At 38.9% G+C, this 20,717-nt stretch overlaps 1 protein-coding gene across 1 annotated transcript in view; it reads left to right on the top strand.

The window, feature by feature from the left end:
- The first annotated feature begins 229 nt into the window (after positions 1 to 229).
- Positions 230 to 20,717, top strand: part of UBR1 (ubiquitin protein ligase E3 component n-recognin 1) — a 59,476-nt gene continuing 38,988 nt past the window's right edge. The window contains 12 exon segments of the mRNA XM_042813257.1: positions 230 to 364; positions 367 to 468; positions 9,818 to 10,074; positions 11,321 to 11,399; positions 13,539 to 13,649; positions 15,691 to 15,821; positions 16,326 to 16,467; positions 17,703 to 17,765; positions 18,166 to 18,289; positions 19,236 to 19,343; positions 19,761 to 19,849; positions 20,595 to 20,693. Coding sequence (XP_042669191.1) covers positions 230 to 364; positions 367 to 468; positions 9,818 to 10,074; positions 11,321 to 11,399; positions 13,539 to 13,649; positions 15,691 to 15,821; positions 16,326 to 16,467; positions 17,703 to 17,765; positions 18,166 to 18,289; positions 19,236 to 19,343; positions 19,761 to 19,849; positions 20,595 to 20,693 — 1,440 coding nt within the window.

The raw sequence follows: 20,717 nt of genomic DNA, 5'->3' as shown, positions 1-20,717 counted from the left end.
ACTTACTGACTACAGCTAGGAACGCACCTGCAGGTTTTCTCTGCAGGTCAGGTAAAGGCCGCGCGTGAGCCCCTCACAGCGCTCCTCGGCCACGCCGAGGCAGCAGCAGCATCACCTCACCCCAGGCTGCCACCTGCCTCCACAGAGCGAGACGCTCGCACCGCCGCCTTAAGGCCAGACACACACACACAAACGCGCCTCCGCCTACAGGGGCTGAGCTCCGCCGCGCATGCGCAGGGAGAGGGCGGCGCCTGCGCGCTGCAGCCGTGCCGCCGTTGGGGTGGGCCGTGGAGGTGGCGCAGCGCGGCGGCCCAGTGGCCGTGGGAGCTTCTTCCGGGCGGTGGTGGTGGCAGCGGCCGCCTCTTTTTCGCTCTCAAAATGGCGGACGGAGGCAACAGAGGGTCCGGAGCGGCGGCGACGAGAGCGGCGGGGAGCCGGGTCTCCGCGCAGCCTCAGGAGCGGGCTATGGTGAGGCTGCCGCGTGACGCGACGGCGCGGTTCTCTCTGGTCCTGCTCGACGGCAGCCCGTGCCGTGCCCGCGCTGCAACTCCGCCGCTCGGCTGAACGTCCCTGGCGTCACCCGAGGCACCGACGTGCAGTGTTAGGCCGGGCCGCAGTACGCCTTTGTGTGCCTGTCAGTCTCCGCGGCGCCTGCTGAGGCGGCGTCAAGCAGCGGCGCTGGAGGCCGGGCAGGGAGCGGGAGGCACGGCCTCGGCGGGCCGCGGCCTCGGCGGCAGGGAGCCGGCCCTGTCCCGCTCCGGCCCCGCGGGGAAGGCGGGCTCGCCTGGGGCAGCCCCAGGGAAGGGGTTTGTCGGCTGCCGCCTGCGGCGGCGCCTCATCCGTGGCGTCCCCGCCCAAGTCCCGTGTCGTAACTGAGTCTATAGGTAATGATCCGAGGTCAGTCTTCTGGGAAGCCTTGGGCTTTCCCACATCCTTCAGTCGTTTAATGCGTATGTGTATCTTGCTCTGACTTTGTTCTTTAATTAAAGGTAACTATTTTACTGTGAAAAAAATGATGGAGTAGTCATTGTTGTGCTGTGTGTGAATAAGGCAACAAGAAGTGAAGGTTGGGGTTGGCACCTGTGTTTCTTACCTGAACAGAACTATCCTCTTCTTGAATTAAATTCGATAGCAGGTTTAATATTCATTGTGAGTACTTGTTAGGGCTGATTTGTCCAGAGGCAGCAGGTGTAGGGCCTTGTAGGCTTCCTTCATAACCTTGCAGTGTCTGTATGCTCTTCTGCTAAAGTAGATTAAAGCCCACTGCTTGTCTGTTAGCTAAAAGTGTGTCTGAATGCCTTTTGGAAGTCCTCTATTTCATGTTAGTTTTTCCTGCTCTAACAAGAGCAACCTGGGTATGTGATGTGATGTTGAACTTCTGACTATGAATATTTAGAAGTAGGGCGGCGTGGTGCTACCCTCTGTGAGTAAAAACAGGAAGCAGGTACTCAGTTCGTGCAGGCAGCGGCACTAAGCCAGTGACCGCTGTCTGTTATACTTTTGCTCAAAACAGTGAGGATCAAATCAAATTAAAAAACACAAACAAAAAAAAACCAAACAACCAGCAACCAGAGTTAAGAGACTTGGTGAGTTTGAATGCAGCATACAGTCAGAGGAGTACTAAAGGCAGCTGTTACAATCAGTTAGCAAAGCAATAGTATCCTCTATTCATTACCTGGGGATGTTGGAGGCTTAGCTCCAGCAATAGGGGCTATGTAATGATAACACTCTAAACAACACATGGAATGATGCTGAGGAGCATCATTCCATTCAGTTGTCTTAGTTTTTTATGTGGTTTCAGCCAGAATTACCATGATTACAAGTTTCTAGAGAGTCTGTTGTCATGGCAGGTGGCCACCTAGGTTGCATTGTCTGGCACATGTACAAGCAAACTGCAGGAATTTTTAGAGTTGAATGTGGGGTGAAAGCATTGTCCTTAAGGGTGATTGAAAGAGATGAGCTTGAACTTAGACTGAGCCTGACAGAGTTGACAGAGTTCACGGAATCACAAAATGGCCCGGCTTGGAAGGGACCTCAAGGATCATGAATCTCCAACCCCCCTGCCACAGGTAGGGCCAAGTTTATTATGTTAGACTGCAAGTGATGTCGGACACAGCTGCAGTCTGAAAGCAATACATCCAGTTTGCTGCTGTATTAAATATGGTACTGGTTAGGTGGAATTAACTTATCCTGTCTGAGTTGTGTCCTTCTAGTGACAAACTAGTCTGTGCCCTTTTGCTGTGGTGGCTTGTGGAGTGTGGAACAAACAGCTGAATGGAGTGGATTTAAGCCAGGCTAAACTTGTTAAGTTTGTGTCAGGGTCAGCCCAGTCAGACTCACTGCTGCTCTTGTTTTTCATGTCTGACTTGAAGGGAGTGTGTTGCTTGCAGTGCTTGGTCGTGTCTGGCTGCGTGACACTTGGGCTAGTAAACCTTTGCAGGGTGTTGAGTGCTTGGTGCTGAATTACTGAATGACTGCAGGAGCCAGGCTCATTCCAGCTTGGATGGGGATGACTCAGGTAACCAGCACTTCTGCATCCAGCCCAGCTCTGTGGTCTTATCTGTGCTCTTAATTCCAACTCTTCAGGTTGGATGACTGTAATTGGGAATACCTGTGCTTCCTTTTCACTGCAGTATTTAAAGGTCCCATCTGCGCTTTTTCTTTCTTCTCTGTAGTGTCTGTATTGCTTCCTGTCCTTAAAAAAGTTACAGCTGCTCTTGTCAAGTTGACACTGACTTAGTAATAAACCCTGTCATCCAGACTTCTGTTTCCTCTGTTTTCTTTCCCTAGCAGCACCTCCAGTTTGCTTGGCTGCCTATTGGGCTGGACTTGGCTCATCTGGTAGTTGGCTAACAAGCACTGCTGGTGGCCAAATAAAAGCCTGCTTAGCAGGCTGAGTCCAGCCCATTGGTTGTTTGTCCATCTGTATTCCTAACAAGTTCCAGTTTGAATCCTACTTGCTTTGGTGGCTGCTATCTGGAATATACCAGCAGGGTTTAGATATTAAAATACTTCAGAGATTTTTATTCCTGCTAAATCTTCAGTTTTTGATGGAAGCGTACCTTCTCGACAGTACTTGTGAACAGATCTTTTTTCAGAATTCAAATCTTTTGTCATCTGCCAATACCTACATATATATATAGTTTTGAATAGAATAGTGTGTAAAGGAAGAGAAAAGCTTTAATGGTAGGATCAATTTATGTAAGCTGAATTAGTTTAAATTGTCAGCGTTAGATAAAGTAGCTTATCCATATACTGTGTATAGTCCAAGCTGGATGCATGTTAGCATGTCCATGGAATATGAAGTTGCAACAAGTAACTGGAGCGTTGCCAAGGTCTTGCTTGTGTCCTTATATATTTAGCATTCTATTGAAGTGCTTTCATTTTGTTGTGGCATTGAGCAATGCTATAGCTTTCTCTTCTTTGTTTTCTTTCATGTTTACTGGTGTTTCTAGGTCATTTTTGTGGCTTTTGTTAGTGCAACAGTAAACTATGATTGTGAAGGTATGTCAGCTTCACTCTAGTTGCGGTTGCTGAAATACAGTGTTGTGAGGAGTATGTAGCTGTGAGTGGATATTACCCTTTGAGGGCAGCTGCTTAAGTGGCTTCTGGATCCCAAAGCTCTGGAGGAGCTAGGGATGAGCAGGTTGGTTTTGGAAAGTGCAAAGTCATTAGTACTGAACAGTGATGGATTAATGTGATTTCTGTGGCACGGTTATTCTCTGCAGAGTTATGTATATAGTGGATTTGAAAATTCACGTTATTGTGTGGGTACATGAGTTTGAGTACATGTGAATGAATACGAAAACTTAGTATAGACAAATGTGATCTCCCTCCCGGCAGTACCAAATTAGTTGTTTATAAATGTCCACTGTGGCTACAATTTTTGATGAACAGTGTGGTGCTGGGAAATTGATTAGATATCTTGTTCCGTAGAATGCAGGAGACCATGCATGGATGTTAGGAGAGGAGTGGAGAGGAACAAAGACTTTTCTTTGTTTCCCTAGAAACAAAGGGATCTTCAATCTGTCAAATGAATATTCAGAACTTAAAGAAAAGGTTCTATTTTAAAGTCTCTTATGGAATACAACAACAAATAAATCTGCAAATATTATTTTGCTGTTTTTTCCAGAGGGAGTTACTTTTTTTGAAGTATTTATGTTTATGTTGATTTAACGCCTGATTTTGAATTCCAGTTTCTCACAGTGTTGCCACGTCAGTTACGCATTGCTCTCTGCCTAACTCTGATTTGACCCGAAAGTTTTGAAATGTGAAAACTGTTCAGATTGTGTCTCCTCAGGCACCTATCTGCATTGAAGCAGTTATCTCTGCGCACTGAAATTGCACCTGTGATTTTGGCCGTGAGTCTGATTGAAAACTGACAGCCGAGCAGTAGGGTGGTTGAGCAACCTGCAGCCAGGCCTTGCTTGCCCTGAAGGTAGCCCTGGCTTTATCTGTTCAACATCTGAAACAGTAACTCGTTGTCCTGGTGACTACTTTTGTTTCTCTGGTGGCACTGCTTGGCTGCTGTTCACAGGACTGGTAGCTATTGGAGACCACTGGGATTGCAGTAGGTTCTGCTGCAGACCATTCTTTAATAGTTGGCACTGATATTAAGAATGTTGTTCCCAGTGGGCAAAAACACCTGCATCATTACAGCATCTTTAACATTAATTGGCACCCTGCTTTGGCTTAGGGGTCAAAGATTAATGAATGTAGACATCAAACAGTTCTTTCGTGTCTTCAGGTCAGAGTTGATGTTTTGTTAGGACAATGTTAGACAATATTGAATGTTACCCATGTTGTGCCAGTAGAAAATAACTTTAGAAGCCAAACTTGCTGCTTTCAGTGTAATTGCTGATATCCAAGGCAGACCAAAGTTTGGTACACGACTGGTTTCCAGCTGTATCACATGAAGGAGGTGTGTTACTGACAGGTCAGAAAGCAGATGTTTTGTAACTGAATTGTAAGCAATCTTTTTTTTTTTTTTTAAGCTTAGATTCCCTACTAATCTGTTGGCTGTACTTTGTCAGAGAGTGTGAGACATGAACACGACGTGGACGTGGTTATGACAAAACTTGTCCTTTACCAGTTTCAATCCCTGGCAGTGTTGTCCACCATCCCCTCATGTTTTCAGGAAATTCTTTCCATTTGAACAGCGTGCTGTACTGAATTAAATGTCTATGTATGATATATTTGAGAAACAGGGCATTAATTTGTTCCAGCAATTAAATATAAAGATTAAGTGCAAATTATTGAAAATTGACATGTGTATAATCAGTTGAACAGTTTTGCATTAGACAAATGGCACAGTTATGTGAGATGATTTGGATGAGTTTGTGCAGAGTTGCTCCTTGGAATTGTTTATCCTATTCTCTTTACAGACCTACTGAAATGAAGTTAGGAATAAATCTTTCACGTGTTTATTTATTGTATTCTGATTTAGTAGAACTTCTGCTCTTATTGACATTTAATTTGATTTAGGGTAGGGTGGGACAAATGTGATAATGAGTTTCTGCTTTTTATTTGATGCCTCTTTTTTGGAGAAACCATATCTCTGAATCTCCTTATTATGGTAACTACAGTAATGCCTGATGCTCCATACTGCAGTTGGCTATTTTCAGTGCGTTGGGAAACTGATCATTTTAAACTTGAAAAAGAAAAGAAAGTTGAGCTAAAAACATAGATCAGAACCTTACATGGAAATGTTATTTGAAGAACCTATTAGTTTTCTTTCAAAAGTAATTTGAAGTGGTCTGTGTGCCTGTGGAAGAACTTCTGTGTTTGTCCTTATTTTTAAATGCCTTCCATGGTTGCTTAATTGGAGAGACTTTACCAGAATTTCCCAGTTTTCTGGGATCTGTTGTTTTGCTAATCTGTTGGTACCAACTGTTCTGTGCATTGAAGAAGAGGAGCCTTTTACATTTAGTATTTCTCTTGAATGTCACTGGCTCAAAATCAGTGTGTTGACAACATTTTATACATTTATTGCTAAGATTTTGCTTATCCTTCCTGCCTTGACAACCAGCTGATATTGCCATCTCATGCTTGACAGTTTTATGCCATGCACAAACTAAGCTTTTTTTTTGTCTGCTTCTTTAAACTGGAATATTGGGCCAGACGTGTTTTTTTAGTTCATGCTGTTTGCACTGTCTGCTCTCTCCTAACTTGCTTTTCAATATTTATAAGTATTAATGTTCCTTCTTTTCACTGGTTGCATTAATGTATATTTCTAACAATAGTCTTGAAATTTATGCAGTCAGTTAAGCACCAAAGGACCAATATGTCAATCAGTGCAATTTAAGAAGAGCTGCTTTTTTATTATTATTGCCAAATGCAAATGATTTGTCTGAAAAGACTTGAGAATTCAAAGAGTGCTTGGAATTCAAATGTGCTTTGAATGGAAAACCATGTTGAGGCAATGGCTACTGGTAGTACATAATAAACCTGTTGCAATGATGAGGTTCTGTCATAGTACTGAGAAATCTCATTTGACACTTAATCTGTAGGTGAAAAGTGACTTGAAAAAGTTTTTTGCCTTTCTTCCTCATATATAAATACACAGAGAGAGAGAGAGAGATGAGGCCAAAATGATGGATGTTCTCTTTTTGTAGGAGTATTTGTAGGCAAATGTAAGTCTTCCTCTTGTGACCTTTTCTAATGTGACCCTTCCTTTTGGAAAAAGCTGACGTGCTGGCTTTTCAGATGTAGGACAAAACCAGATGTTTAGCTGGAATTCATTTTGGAAAGTTCTCTGTATGTTTATGCATGTGGGAGAAGTATCAGTATTTTGTTCTCATGGGAGAGGACATGTTTTAATACGAGATAAGAGATGATCTGGTAAAGCCTTTGTACGGCTTTGTGAGGAGCTGCTTCTGCAGTGATGCTCTCCTGGAAGGTCGCATACAGCTATAGGTTACTGCTTGTGTTGCACAGGGCACGTGCATTGCTTGGACTAAATGGAGGTGATCTCTGCTCTTTTGACAGAACTGCTCTGCCTTGAGAAACATAGCTTGTCATCTCCTGGTGCCCAGCTTCTCCCTTTTTCCTGCGGTTTGGGAAGTGCCATCCTGAAAAAGAATGTGACAGGAGGAATTGGTTAGAAGAGGGAAAGAGATGGGGCTGCAGAAGGTTACAGCTGCAAAGGAGAAGGAAAGAAAGAGGAGATGATGCGTGTCTGACACGCTCCTTGCTGCTGTCAGGTTCCCAGAGTCACATTTGCCTGCAGTTAGCAGTATCTGGGGAAGCCCACCAGTGTGCTGTGCACGTTGCTGTCCCCATGAGGGATAACAGGCAGTGGTATTGCTGCTGATTGTGGTGGTTTATTTGTGGCTCACGTGAGTGTCTCTATGGTTCTATACGATGGCTTGTCTGCTTCTTGAGGCAGCATTTTCTGGAAATGAGAAAATAGGACTCCACACCCTCTCACGACAGCCTGTGCCAGTGCTGGCCAAGGAGCTTCAGGGAGCACCTGATTTCTGCTTGCAGCTGGCTTGTACCTTCTTTGGAATATAAAGGACACCCAGCCCATTCAATGTACATGATGAGTAGAACTTAATTAAAGATAATGCAATATTTTATTTCTTCTTTACTGGCCAATATGTGGTTAGTCAGGAAATAATAATTTACTTTTGGGAGATAGAAAAAAAAGTGGGTAGATCTGAAGTGAAGGTGCAGCTTCAAAAAATAAGAAAAGGAAAATTCTTATTTCCCTTTGTGAATATATTGACTATTTCCTGGGTGATGCACGAGTTGAAGATAAATGAAATGTTTACCAGGAGGCAGCCAGCCTGTTTGGGAGAGTTCTGTCTTCCCTTCTTTCCTCTCTGTCAGTACTTCCTGCCCTCCATTCTCTGAATGACATTTAAGTAGAATTAAAAGCTTTCTGTAGGAATACTTGAAGTGTTTCTGAGTTAGACTGTGAGAACCCACTCTTTGTTTCTGGCAGCTTTTCAGGAAAGCTTAGTCCTGCGTTTCTTGGAGCTATTATGTGTTCTGTTCCAGCAATACAGAAGCTAAACTTACAGCCCCTCTTGGGAATGCCACTAATAGAGAGAGAAGAGCTAGAGATTGGGATTCTCTTTTGCTCTGGAAAAAGAGCTTGTCAAGGGTCCCATTCCCTACCTCCAGCTTATACAGTAACAGAGCAATACCATCATCCGTGCCTTCTCTCTTCCTTCAGTGTCTGTTCTGCATTCTCTTCCCTAACTTTGCAGTTCAGGTATCACTGTGACAAATCAAATGAGGAACTGCCCCCAGGGTAAGCTAAGGTAGATACAAGGCCAAAATGTCAGTAGAAGCCTCAGGCTAACTCTGAATATACTGGAAGTACAGTGTTTATTATTCAAGATGTTAAGCAAATGTTTTACGTGACTAGAGCACAGAACAAGTACCTTATGACAGATTAGCTTTGGGTATTGGATATTATTGTAAATCTGGGCAGACTTAACCTGCTATTTTGTTCCTATTTCTTCTGTTTAGATCTTGTGTAGATTATTTTTTGTACTTTTCTGTAGTGAGTAGATGTATAACTCCTCAGATAACAAGTATGGGTTTTCTGTATGATGTCTTGGAGTTTTGACTTCAATAGTGCTGGAGCTGCAGCACTATGTACTCCATCTGTTATAGTTTCATTTCTTTTTCCAGTGTTAAAGAACTCTTCTGATGTAGGCAGCAGACTAGAGAGCTGTAGCATTAGGTCCGTTACTTAATCTTTTGTCTCTGATTTCTGGGGGAAGATCAAATTGATGCAGGTTTTATCAAACCATAAATCAGGATTTTTTGTTTTGTCTTTTACATCTAAAGTCAAGCATTTTTTGTCCTTTAAACAGTTTTAATTTCTCAAGGCTTTCCTCCAGTCCAAAGTTTTCAGTGGTTGCTGTGCTCATTCTCTGCTTCCTGGCCTACAGAAAATTCTCTTTAGAGCTGTTTGTGATGTTTCATTTTATATTTTTACAGTGCAAATAAGTTTTTGGGGGATAAATCAAAGTCCTGTATGAAAACAAGTTCTTTTAGGAATTCTGGATAGGTAATTTTGTTATCTGATGCATAATGGAGAAAAATAGAAGTTACTATTAAATAATGTGAATAATATGAAAGAATATTCAGACTTGGAGGACCAATAGAATATACAAAGAGAACCACTCAGAGAATGAGAGAAGTCAAAAGTGAAATTAGGGTTTTATATTAAGAAAATTAGGGAACTTGGACCAAATCATGACCACTTTTCTCATAAAAGCGTGAAATTGTATTTTAGTCTGGTTTCCCAAGGGCATTATATTTATATAATCTGTTGGCCTTCTTTCTCCCTCAGTAGTTATTGAACGCATGAACAGTTTGAAGAAAATTCTACTGGAGGGTTGTGATTTCGAAGACAATTGAGTTGCTGCATGTTTTGTGACTATCAGCAGGCTAAGAAATAAATCTCAAATCTATCTTCTAGTGAAGGCAGGGAGACCTCTGCTGCTGCTCCTGCCAATTGTTGGCAGCTGAGCAGACGTCAGGATTTGTGTGTTGGCTGGCTTCTGGCATTCACGTGGTTGTAAATTAGTACATGGGTAGCTCCACAGTAGCACAGCACTTGCCAACTCTGCCTCATAGTGTTTTAATAGAAGACTTTAAGGGAACAGAGGTTGCTGTGGTGGGTACTGAAATACAATCAGCAGGGAAGTTTTAGGGAAATGGTGCTTTCTTGGGATTTATTGTGCACAGAACTGACTTGTGATGCAAGAAAGAATTCTGGATTTACAGTAAAAGTACTTCATTGTTCTTACTGTGAGTTCATTAATGTTTATCCATGGGTTTACTTCTCTTGCAGTGGTGTGATGAAAGATTTGACTTCCAAGCTACGTTTTTACAGTGCTTGGCAAAACATGTGCCAAATATTTACTCAGCTGAGATGGACCCCTTGCTGGAGAAACAAGAAGAAATGGTCCAGGCAGCAATATTTTACCCCCTGGAATGTTATTTATTTGGGGAAGACCCAGATACATTTCTAGAGAAACTACAGCAGAGTGGAATCTCCCAGCTCTGTGGGAAGGTGTTCAAAGGAGGGGAGACAACATATTCTTGCAGGTAAGGATGAAGCTATGTTTCTTTGCAAGGTAGTGCACCAAAGTGGATTTTATAAAAGCAGTTGCTCTGCTGACAGTTCATACCTTGTGTCATGGTAGGTCATTCCTTAACTTAAAGTAACATTTACTTCAGATTCCAAACCACCTTAAAATGAGCAAAATAACCTATGAAAAGCAAGCTCTGGCAGAGTAATGAGGAAGGAAGTGAGGAGGATGGTACCATTGATTAAAAATAATGGATGAGAGCCATTGATTAGAAATAACAGGATGATAGGATATGATAGAGGTCTTCACCCCCCTTCTTGGGGGATAACACGCGTACAAATGTGTGCACTCTACAGTACTCATAGTCTGAGTACTCAGACTTTCAGAGTCTGAATCAGAATCCAGCATTTCTGATCATCCTCAATCCTCTGCTCAGGTAATATCTGTGTAATCAATTGTTGTTTTCCACCTCGTTTCTCATTCTGGAACATGTTAAAGATGACAGTGTATTCATTTGGTGTTTAATTAATTCATGTGTTAAAGGTATTTGCAGTGGGTTTGAAGATTCCTACTGTGCTGGCAATTCATTAGTCTTAATATGACACAATTGGCATAGTTTATATTAGTTTTCAGTTTAATTTAAGAGCCTAGAAAATTGTACTGGAAGTGCCGGAAAAATGTTAATAGGGAAGAATGTTATTTTGGATTGAAAAACAAATGACGTTGACTTCAGAATTCAGGAAATGTCAAAAATGAATGCCTCTCTGGAAAATAAATAAAAATGGTGAAATGGAATGTAGGGCTTTAATTAGTCACGTAGGATGCATGACGTATGTTCTGGAGCTAATTTTGTGAAGGAGTTCTGTTGAGATTTTGACTTGAAACTGCTGAAAAATTTTAAACCACTTGACAGAAGCATGGCTTAGCAAAGTGCCTACATTTGTTGCTGGGAACCATAATAAAGTGAACTCCACAGTCAGTCACATTTTTTTAAATAACTGTTCATTCTTGGCAAAAACAAAAATGTTAGTAACAACTTTTGACAGTGGATATCAAGGATGTTTCTAAGGAATTTGAAACGTCAGGTTCAAGTATTTGATTCAAACCTAAAAATCTGTGTTTCATCCTTCCCTGATGCGGAATTGTCAGTATCTTTATAATTTGAATCTGTTGTTAATCTGGGTTTTCAGAAGAGTATTTTCTTCTGTGCATGAAAATTCCTTTTGTTTTGGAAAATTCTCCAGTTACCATTTTTCTTGCAGAGACTGTGCAGTTGATCCAACCTGTGTACTCTGTATGGACTGCTTCCAGAATAGCATTCATAGGAATCACCGATACAAGGTAGAGACATCTTCTCTTAATAAATGGTACACGTAGGTTTAGAGAACTTTTGCTTGAAGAATCAGGAAACTGCATGCCATCTATTAATATTTATTTTAAGTCTGCAATTTCCTAATTAGTAAAGTCATTCTCACATTCTTTTAGCTGTACAGAGCCTTTGATAAGAGAGGTACATTTCTAAGATAGGAACCGAAGTGTAGAATTGTTTAGCTGCATACGTTATTCTCTCTGGCAGTTTCACCTAAGTACCTGCCATAGCAAAATGCAGTGATAGAAAATGGCAATTGTATCCTCGGTCCCTTTCAGTACTTTATACAAGAGTGCATTCTGCTTGGAGATGTAGAAGGAATGTTTATAAACAGAGACCACTGTTTCACCGCTGCTGTCACTGATGGGGTATCCGCATTTTCACTGCCTTTCCATTTAGGTTCCCATAAACTACTTTGGACTATAAGAGTTAAAATAAATGTTAAGCAACACATTTTTAGGGAGATAATTGTAGAACTGGATAACCTCTTTCTGGTATCCTCTTGATTTTCTTTGAGCCAAATCTGTTATTTTTCAAAAGATTACCATAATTTAAGTGCAGAAAGAATTTTTAAAATAGTTCTTAGCTGATTCTCCCACCTAGGCTGTTGACTGTTCTTTGCTTCCTAGCCCCCTTTTTTTGTTAGCTCTTTGCACTTATACCTCTGTCACTTCAGCACTGTTGGAAGCAGGAATGGAAGGAGCAGTGTAATTTTTGAGATGGTCTAACTCTGCTGCAAGGAGCAGCTAAGAAAATGTGCAGAAACGTCATGTATTCAGTTTCATTATCCTTCACCACTGAAAAATGGGCTGATTTTTTTTGTCATTGAAGTTACATCCATTTCAGGGATCTATGTGTATTATCAGCTGATCATAAATCACCTTTAAATGGGGATGGTTCAATGAGATAGTTAGGAAGAAGGTCTTAGCAATCTCAAAAATAATGAAGAAATACAATATTCTGCTCTTACGTATAAATCTTTATATATTGATCTGAAAATGTTTTGTAAGTATTGATTCAAAGTTGCATGAAGCTACCCTGGATAATGGAAATATAAATTTTGTATACACAAATGTGCACACTCACAATTTATGGAAAGGCAAGGTGAAACCAAGGGAGAAGAAACAGCAGTGGTTGTAGAGCAATTTGGAACCGCAGCAGAGCTGAGATGCTGGTTTGGTAACCTGTTGTCCTTTCTGTTTTTTTCAGTAACTCAAGTTTCTGTGTCAGGCAAAAACTAGCTTGGAAATAATAGCAGCTGTGCTGCATTTCCATTTTAAAGATGCAATCTAAGGAATGCAGTCTATTCTTTACAGGTTTATAGAATAATTTAGGTTGAAAGAGACCTAAGGAGGTCACCTAGTCCAATTTCCTGCTCAAAACGGTCTAATTAGATCAGAGTATTTTAAAACACATCAAATAAATAATGAGCTCTTCATATTTTTTTTAAGTGAGTGACTTAGTATTTTCATATATAATATACAGCTGGGGAGTTTAGAGTAAGCTATGAATAATTTTTTTGGCCTGAGTTTCTTCTGAACTTTCTGTCAAAGTGAATGGTTGTTATTTCTGAAAGTGCAGTGCAAAGTTGAAGTTGCAAATACGTATTTAGATACTGATTGTCTTCTGTTAGGAATAAAGGCATCTGTTCAATACATACATTTGCTGTATAGATTACATTAAAACTTTTCTCAATAAGATGTGAAGAAGGAATTGAGCACCTTTCCTATAATTTTCTGATATGATCAGAAATATTTTCTGTTTATGAGGTGCTTATTTATCGTAGTTCTCATTTATTTCTTGTTAGATTTGCTGAATGTGCTTCTTCTTTTTGCAACATCAAAAATACAACTGTATTTTTTCATTTACTTTCTGCTCAAAATATCTTTTGCTCAATAAGTACCCATGATTTTTTTTTTTTTTTGCATTCCTCTGACTACTTTCCTTTTATCTCAAAGAAGTAAGAGAAATTTTGTGGCAGGTCTGGATTACACCGGAACCCTTGCATTTTGTAAATAGGCATTTCTACTTGTGTTTTACATAAAGCGTGTTTCTATTTTCTTTTGCTGTTTATGTGTGTATCTTGTGACTGAGCTACATGCCCTTTACAGATGCATAGCTCCACTGGAGGTGGATTTTGTGACTGTGGGGATACAGAGGCATGGAAGGCTGGACCAGTGTGTACTAAACATGAACCTGGAGCATCGGGTTCTCCAAAAGAAGTAAGGATGTTGCTTAAATAATAAATATTGACTTAAAAAAATGCTGATTCCTTTGTATGAAAGTAAATATTTTGTACAGTCGATGTGGAATGTCCAGGTAGGTCAAATCAGGGTTTCCTCAGTGAAGATCTTAACTGGGGTAAAATGTATTGATTGGACATTTATTGTCTCCAAGCAGAAAGCAAAAACAAAAGTGCAGCTCTGTCTGCCTTTCTTGTCTTTTTTTGTCTTTGATTCTGAACCAAAATGGCAGTGTCTCACTCCTCTTTGCTACTTGTATTATTTGGTTCCTGTTTACAAATAGTTTCCTAGTGTATGGTATGTTGATAGATGTAATATATATTATGGGTGTCACTCCTGTCTCACAAAAAGACCCATTGACCTAGTTATAGATGGGTGTAAGAGGTATATAACGTTCTTTGAAGAGCTGCTCCCTTTTTCAGCACTGGAATGGGCTGCTAGTAATTTTTATTAGTATTTGGAGCGATTTTTAGTATTTTCTGTTTATGTTACAGTTGATTACAAAACTGGCTGTTTTCTGCAATAGCTGTCTAGATCAACATAAGGGGTGTTAAATATGCTATTTTTGGACACAAATTATTTAGTGTCGAACCTCTAAACGAAGGTTGCCAATTGTTAAAGCTTTGGTTGTATGTGATTTTTGTTAGCTTAAGAATTTGCAGATAGCTTCTGCAGGACAAGAGGGGAAAAATGGAAGTTATTTGTTCCAGCAATTCTACTTATAGCCTGTACATTCTGTGAGTATGAGGCTTAAAGGTTGGTGGTAGCATCAGCTACTCAGAACTAGATTTCTAAGCTCTTTCCTTAAAGGATCTGTAAGAAAATTGTGTAACACCAGTGTATCCCACTCTAGTGTTATGTGTTTTACGTTGTTAAGTCATACCCTGGCAGATTTGTATCAGTCTGCATTCGTATTTTAAATTGCAAATATTCGAGTCATTGATTTTTTTTGTAATCTCACCCCAAATGAGCTGAACTTGTTAAAAACAAACAGATTAAGTGGAAAGAAAGAAGCTGCCTAGAACCACTTCCATTTCTGTCTGCCTGCTTATATTTGACATCTGGGTGGATTCCTGTAATATCCAAGGTTTGGGGAGCGCTATCATTACAAAATGTCATGGAAACAACATAATAAACTTTTAAATCTCGTTAAGCTGTCTCCACTAGCATTCCAAACTCGATGTGTTGTTTCTGTGCTCTTAGGCCAATTTAAAAAAAAGAAAAAAAAAAAAAAGCTGATTGTTTAATTCCAAAACATGGAGTAAGATGAAAGGAGCTGATCGAGACCTATATTAGTGCTTATCTGCAATCAGAGTAGCTTCCAGCTCTTGCTGTTCTTACCAGTCTATCCTTGTGCTGGACACTGAGACAAAATTCTCACATACCACAAGCTAAGGGCCCCATGTCTACCTGCTTCCAACTGATAGGATTCTTGGTATCTTTATAGTAGGTGATCAAACATTAGTTGGTTATGAAGGCTGCTATAAGTTTCATCATCATTAGAATGAAAGAAAAACCTAGTTTAAAAAAAAAAAAAAGAACTGGGAAAATGGAAATCTTTTTGTCAGATATTGGTGGCTGGTTTGATAAATGCTAACATAACAGTACTTATATACAGTACTTCTAAACACAGAGCTGTAGCTATTCTCTTTTTGGCTATGTTTTGTGCCCTGTAACTCAGCATTTGTGGGTTAAGTTCCTACCTGTATACAATGACCATACGGTGCTATCTGCCATATGCTGGAAACCATTCTGGGCACTTTTGAGGACTAGATCTTAGCGTGTAGTAAGTTAGAAACAATAGTGTTGTGAGATGTGAACTCCAGTAAGGGGCTGATGCAACTCTGTACAGTGTCATCTTCTCACTTTGTTATTCTAAATCTATTCATGTTGACATCGGATCCCAAGGGAACTTAGTGGATTTCTAAGTGAAATAGCGAGGAAGAGCTTCATGCAGTCAGCACAGGATTATTATTAATAAGACATTCTACTAACTCTTTTTAAAAATTTCTTTTCACAGAATTCTGAATGTCATTTAAATGAAGAAGTTATGGAGCACTCTAGGAGGGTGTTTCCCTCCGTGGTAAAATACATTGTAGATATGCTTATATGGGAAGAAGAGAAGGAGCTGCCTCCGGAGCTCACAATTAGGTAGGGAACATTCCCAGCTTTTTCTCTGTGGTGTTGAACTTTTATATCCTATTTTACCTGCTGGCATTACTGCAGTTATGATAACTTAGCGTCAAGATCTCTGTAACTAACTCTATAGAATCTTTGATCTACAATTATACTGAGAAAAACTGCTATTTTTTTCTGAAAAGATAGTGTGTGATGGTATTCCAATAAAAATAGAAAAAGACCTTTATTTGTTAACTTGAGTCAAATGGGATCATAACATGGCAAAGAGGGAATAAAAATAGAATTGGAGAAACTTTAAGATCTCTTCTTTGTTTGTACTTTGTAGTTGCTGTGGCTTATTTTGGTATAGATGGTGTGGTTTTGGATGGGTTTTTTTTTTACATGGAAAAAAGCTTAATTTTGTTACGTAATTTGATATTTGTCTGAAGCTTTCAAGTAAGTTGTTGTTTGTGTTGGATAGAACATAATTTACATTTTAATTTTGATTTGTATGTTGAAATGTTGGCTTTTTCCCAGTAGGGAGAAGGTTGACAGCTACTACTGCGTCCTTTTCAATGATGAACATCATTCTTATGATCACGTCATCTATAGCCTGCAAAGGGCGCTTGGCTGTGAACTTGGTGAAGCGCAGTTGCACACTACTGCTATTGATAAAGAGGTCAGTGCATCCTGGATGTGAAAAAAGACATTTTTAAACATTAAGAAGGGCTGCTGTGATCTTCTGATGGTTAGTGGGATGCTGGAGATTGAAGAGAGAGAAAGGCTTACTGCAGAATAATGGTTAATTAGCTTTTGTTTAAGCATGTCATGCTTCAAGGAAGTTTTAAAATTAGTGGGTTTTTTTTCTTCGTGAGACAACTCAGTTTGTTGAGGTGAAGAGTTGATTTGTCTGAATTGCTCTTGGGCTGATGCATCTTGTTTACTTTTACTAATTTCTCAGAATAGATGTCTGTGTTTCAGGCAAAAATATTTAAAAAATAAACAACGGTTTACAACAGTACTATGGTTATTCAGTTGTATTTAATGAGAATTACGGTTTATATTTTGCAAGCGTTAGTCGGAACCAGAACAAACACCTCTTTTGAAAACTGTGAAGCTTCAAATTAAGCAAGTAAAGTCAGGGGCTCCAGGAGTGAGCATCAGTGAACCTGACAGTTTTACTACTTTTTCTCAAACCACAGTTCCAACCAATGTCTCAAAACAATGGTTGGAGATCTTAATGTAATTTTTTTTCTGTTTGGGAGGGAGCACGTGGGGCAGAAGAACAGTGGAGGGAAGAATGTTGAGTATGTGACTTATCTTAAATGCAGCTGTAATTTTTTTTTTTTTTGTTTCACCTCACAAAAACATAACCCAGGCATTTATACATAAACAGATGAGCTTCCTTTCATGAAATTCTCCTGTTGAGAACTTGTTTTGGAAGACTGATATCTTTTGAGTGAAACTTGAGGACTAAGCTGATGTTATTCTTGGCTTTATTGAAAGAACTGTCAATCCTACACTTTCAATACATCCTACTATTTCACATACAAGAGTAAGAAATAATAGGAATAGTGGTAGAAAAGCAATCCAGGATATTTTTGTGTTAGGAAGAAAGTTGATCTGGTTTCTACGTATTGCATTCTGTGGAAACTTATTTCTTCTATTTTTACTCTGCATGTGAATTTTCATTATTTACTAACACTCATGTACTGGAACTTTACTTTAAGCTATGCCATTTTAGTTTAAATCAGATAGCTTGTTCCTAAAGATAACTACATTGATTTTGATTTGCTTCAAGATATCTAAAAGCACTGTAAGTGATGTTGGTCCCAGTGTACACAAGTAATAAATAAAGCCACAGTCAAGCTTCTGTGACACTTGGGTTTTATTTCAGATTGTTTTTTTCAACAGGGTCGGAGAGCTGTTAAGGCAGGACATTATGCCTCTTGTCAAGAAGCAAAGGAAGAAATCAAGGTAACTTCCTCATGTTTTTCTTAAGGTAAAAAAAACAAAAAAAACCCAACAACAACAACAACAACAACAACAAAAAAACAAAACAAACAAAAAAACCAAGCAAACAAAAAAAACAAATAACCACACACAACAAAACAAATCAATCTCATTATTAATGCTGAAGATTTGTGTGCTGTACAGTAAGTTAGTGCTTACATTCCTGTATAGCCTGTCTGTGAACTTCTTGACACGGAATTTATCCCACTACATTTGCTATGAGTAGACATCTTCAGAAAAAGAAACATCTTGTGAATTTATTTTTCATTAGGTTTGCTATTAACATGTGCTTTGGAGAGGTAATAGGTGGTGAAAATTCATGTTATCATTATTCTGTATCTACTAATACTCACCTGACTCCTAGAGGCATTCTGAAAATGTTTCACAACGACCACTTCATGTGGAAGTTCTGCATGCTGATGTCATGGCTCACCAGAAGTTTGCCCTGCGCCTTGGTTCTTGGCTGAACAAACTCATGAGCTATTCAAGTAAGTGTAGCTAACTTTGTTACAGTAACGCCTGTCAGAATTTTAGTGAGTAATTCTCTCAAGAAAATGTCTTCAGCACTGTTATACGTGATACCTCCTTATTAGAATACTGTTATGTTCCTCTTAATTAGTAAATAAATCATATAAGAATATGGGTGCTGATATTCATTGGTATGGTTATGAGTAGCAGTACTTCATTGTTCTTTCTTGCTAAAGTAAGTGCTTTCCCCTGCTTGAGCTTCTGTTCTTCTAGAAGTTTTTATCCTCAGTTTCAGCATTACATGCCTTATTTCAGTGATACGTGTTTGCTTAAAGGCTGCAATCCCGAGTGCTGGTGGAAAGCTGCAGTGAAAGCTGCATCAGTGAAAGCATACATTTGCTTGAATTAATTCCTGTTTTAGGTTTGATATCTGTTAAATAAGCAGGGTCAGAAAAGAGAAAAAGCAAACAGTCTTAATTTAAAAATGGGTCCAGTAGGAAGAAGTCTGCTTTAAGCTTTCATATGCTGTTCTAGTGCTTGATGGCATTTCTGGTTTTAAAGAATAAAATGTGTTATTTATTGTCTGAATCCTGTCTGATCTTTGATACATGTGGAGCTTTGGCAAAACACAGGTGTGACAACTAAAGCCATTATCAAATTCATTTTATGATGGATTTTAAAATATCCTCCTTCAGTGGATTGATTGAATAAGCTGAGTAAAATCAATATGAGAAAATAACTTAGGATAGCATATGGGAGTATGTCCACTGGGAAAGACAGTTAAGAACTGATTGATAATTAAATATTTAAAAAATATATTTAAATATAAAAAAAAATTAAATAAATTCTTGTTTTTTTTCCTTTAATTATTTCAAGAACAGAATTCCATAATTTTTATCTTATTCATTCATGGTGTTTAATTATCAAGGTATTCTTGTACAAATTACCAGTTTTATATCACTGTAGGTGACTTTCGCAAGATCTTTTGTCAAATATGTCTTAAAGAAGATGCTGGATCTGAAAAGCCATGCTTCATAAGCCAATTAATGCTTTGGGATGCAAAACTTCATAAAGGTTTGTGTTGCCATGTTCTTCTGAACTGAAGAACAAATTTTTTTTTAATACATTTAACAAATATTTTAAAGTAATTGTTACGCATGTTTTCATTGTTTGCATATTATGCTTCTTTTGATACAGTCTTTATTTTTAGGGCTGAGATCATTGATATTTGCTGCCTTAATTTTTCCTGCTTTATGTATTTTTCAAGAAAATTTTCACAAAATTAGCTTACATACAAGTGACTTGATACTTGCTGTGTTTTAAATACATATTGCAAAGTGTCAAAAGTAAAAGAAATGATGTGAATAACATTGTATACGCACTGTGATGATATCAAGGCTTCTAATTACTGTGAAATATTTTTTAAAATCTGTTCTTTTTCATGAAAAACTGCATCTTATTAAAGTCAAGTGAATTATTGGTTTTTCACAGGGGCAAGGAAGGTTCTTCATGAGCTTATCTTCAGTAGTTTTTTCATGGAAATGGATTACAAAAAGCATTTTGCTGTGGAATTTGTAAAGGTGAATATTTGCTTCTCGTGCTATTAATTTTTAGTAGATTTGTAAAATTTCCCCTAAACCTAAAAATTGTTTCAGTATAAATGAATCTCGATTAAGCAGAGTTTTAACAACTTACTCAGTCTTTGTAGAGTGTGTTAATCCCTTTTGTCTTTGCTTTCTTCCTTATGATCATATAGGTATACATACATATTATGAATATAGTACTGTATTTTCTGTATAATTTGGAACAGCTGTTGAAGTGCAACTGAAACTGGTTGGTCTGCTTTAGAAGAAACATGCAATAGTTGTCTCTACAACATAAGGCTGTTTTCTTGAGAGTTTTTAATTTTGATAAGGATGTCTGACACTTTGTGGTTTCCCCTGAAAGTAAAGAGGATAAATGAAGGCTCATTTACTGTACACCTTTCTGAACAGGTATTAAGCAACTCTCAATGTTTGTTTACTGGAGAAGGAGGAAGACTTGGTTTATAGTATTTTACTGTCTTATTCTTTTTACATGAGGAAGTTTGGTTGTAGGAGATAAAAAAAAAAAAGAATAATGTTGGTGCTTTGGGAGAGCAGTTTCTGCTCATCTTCAGTACTAGGGGCTCACATTAAGTACTGAGGTACATTGAGAACATTGTGGCATTTTTGTTTGAGCTACTTCTGTTGGGAAGAAGGGCATCTGAAATATAATTCTTGCTAATAAATGAAACATTTAATTCAAGCTCATTTTATTTAATTTCCAAATATTTTCTTTTCCCAGTATTACAAGACTTTGCAAAAAGAATACATCAGTGATGATCATGACAGAGTTCTCTCTGTGACAGCACTCTCAGTTCAGATATTCACTGTACCTACTCTGGTATGTACTGCCTGTCTACACTAG

Source organism: Centrocercus urophasianus, unplaced genomic scaffold, assembly GCF_019232065.1.
Source record: "Centrocercus urophasianus isolate 14NV4802_14NV808 unplaced genomic scaffold, USGS_Curo_1.0 seq_14, whole genome shotgun sequence".
Classification (NCBI taxonomy): Eukaryota; Metazoa; Chordata; class Aves; order Galliformes; family Phasianidae; genus Centrocercus; species Centrocercus urophasianus.
The sequence above is the reverse complement of the archived record's forward strand: the minus strand, read 5'-3'. Positions and strand labels throughout refer to the sequence as shown.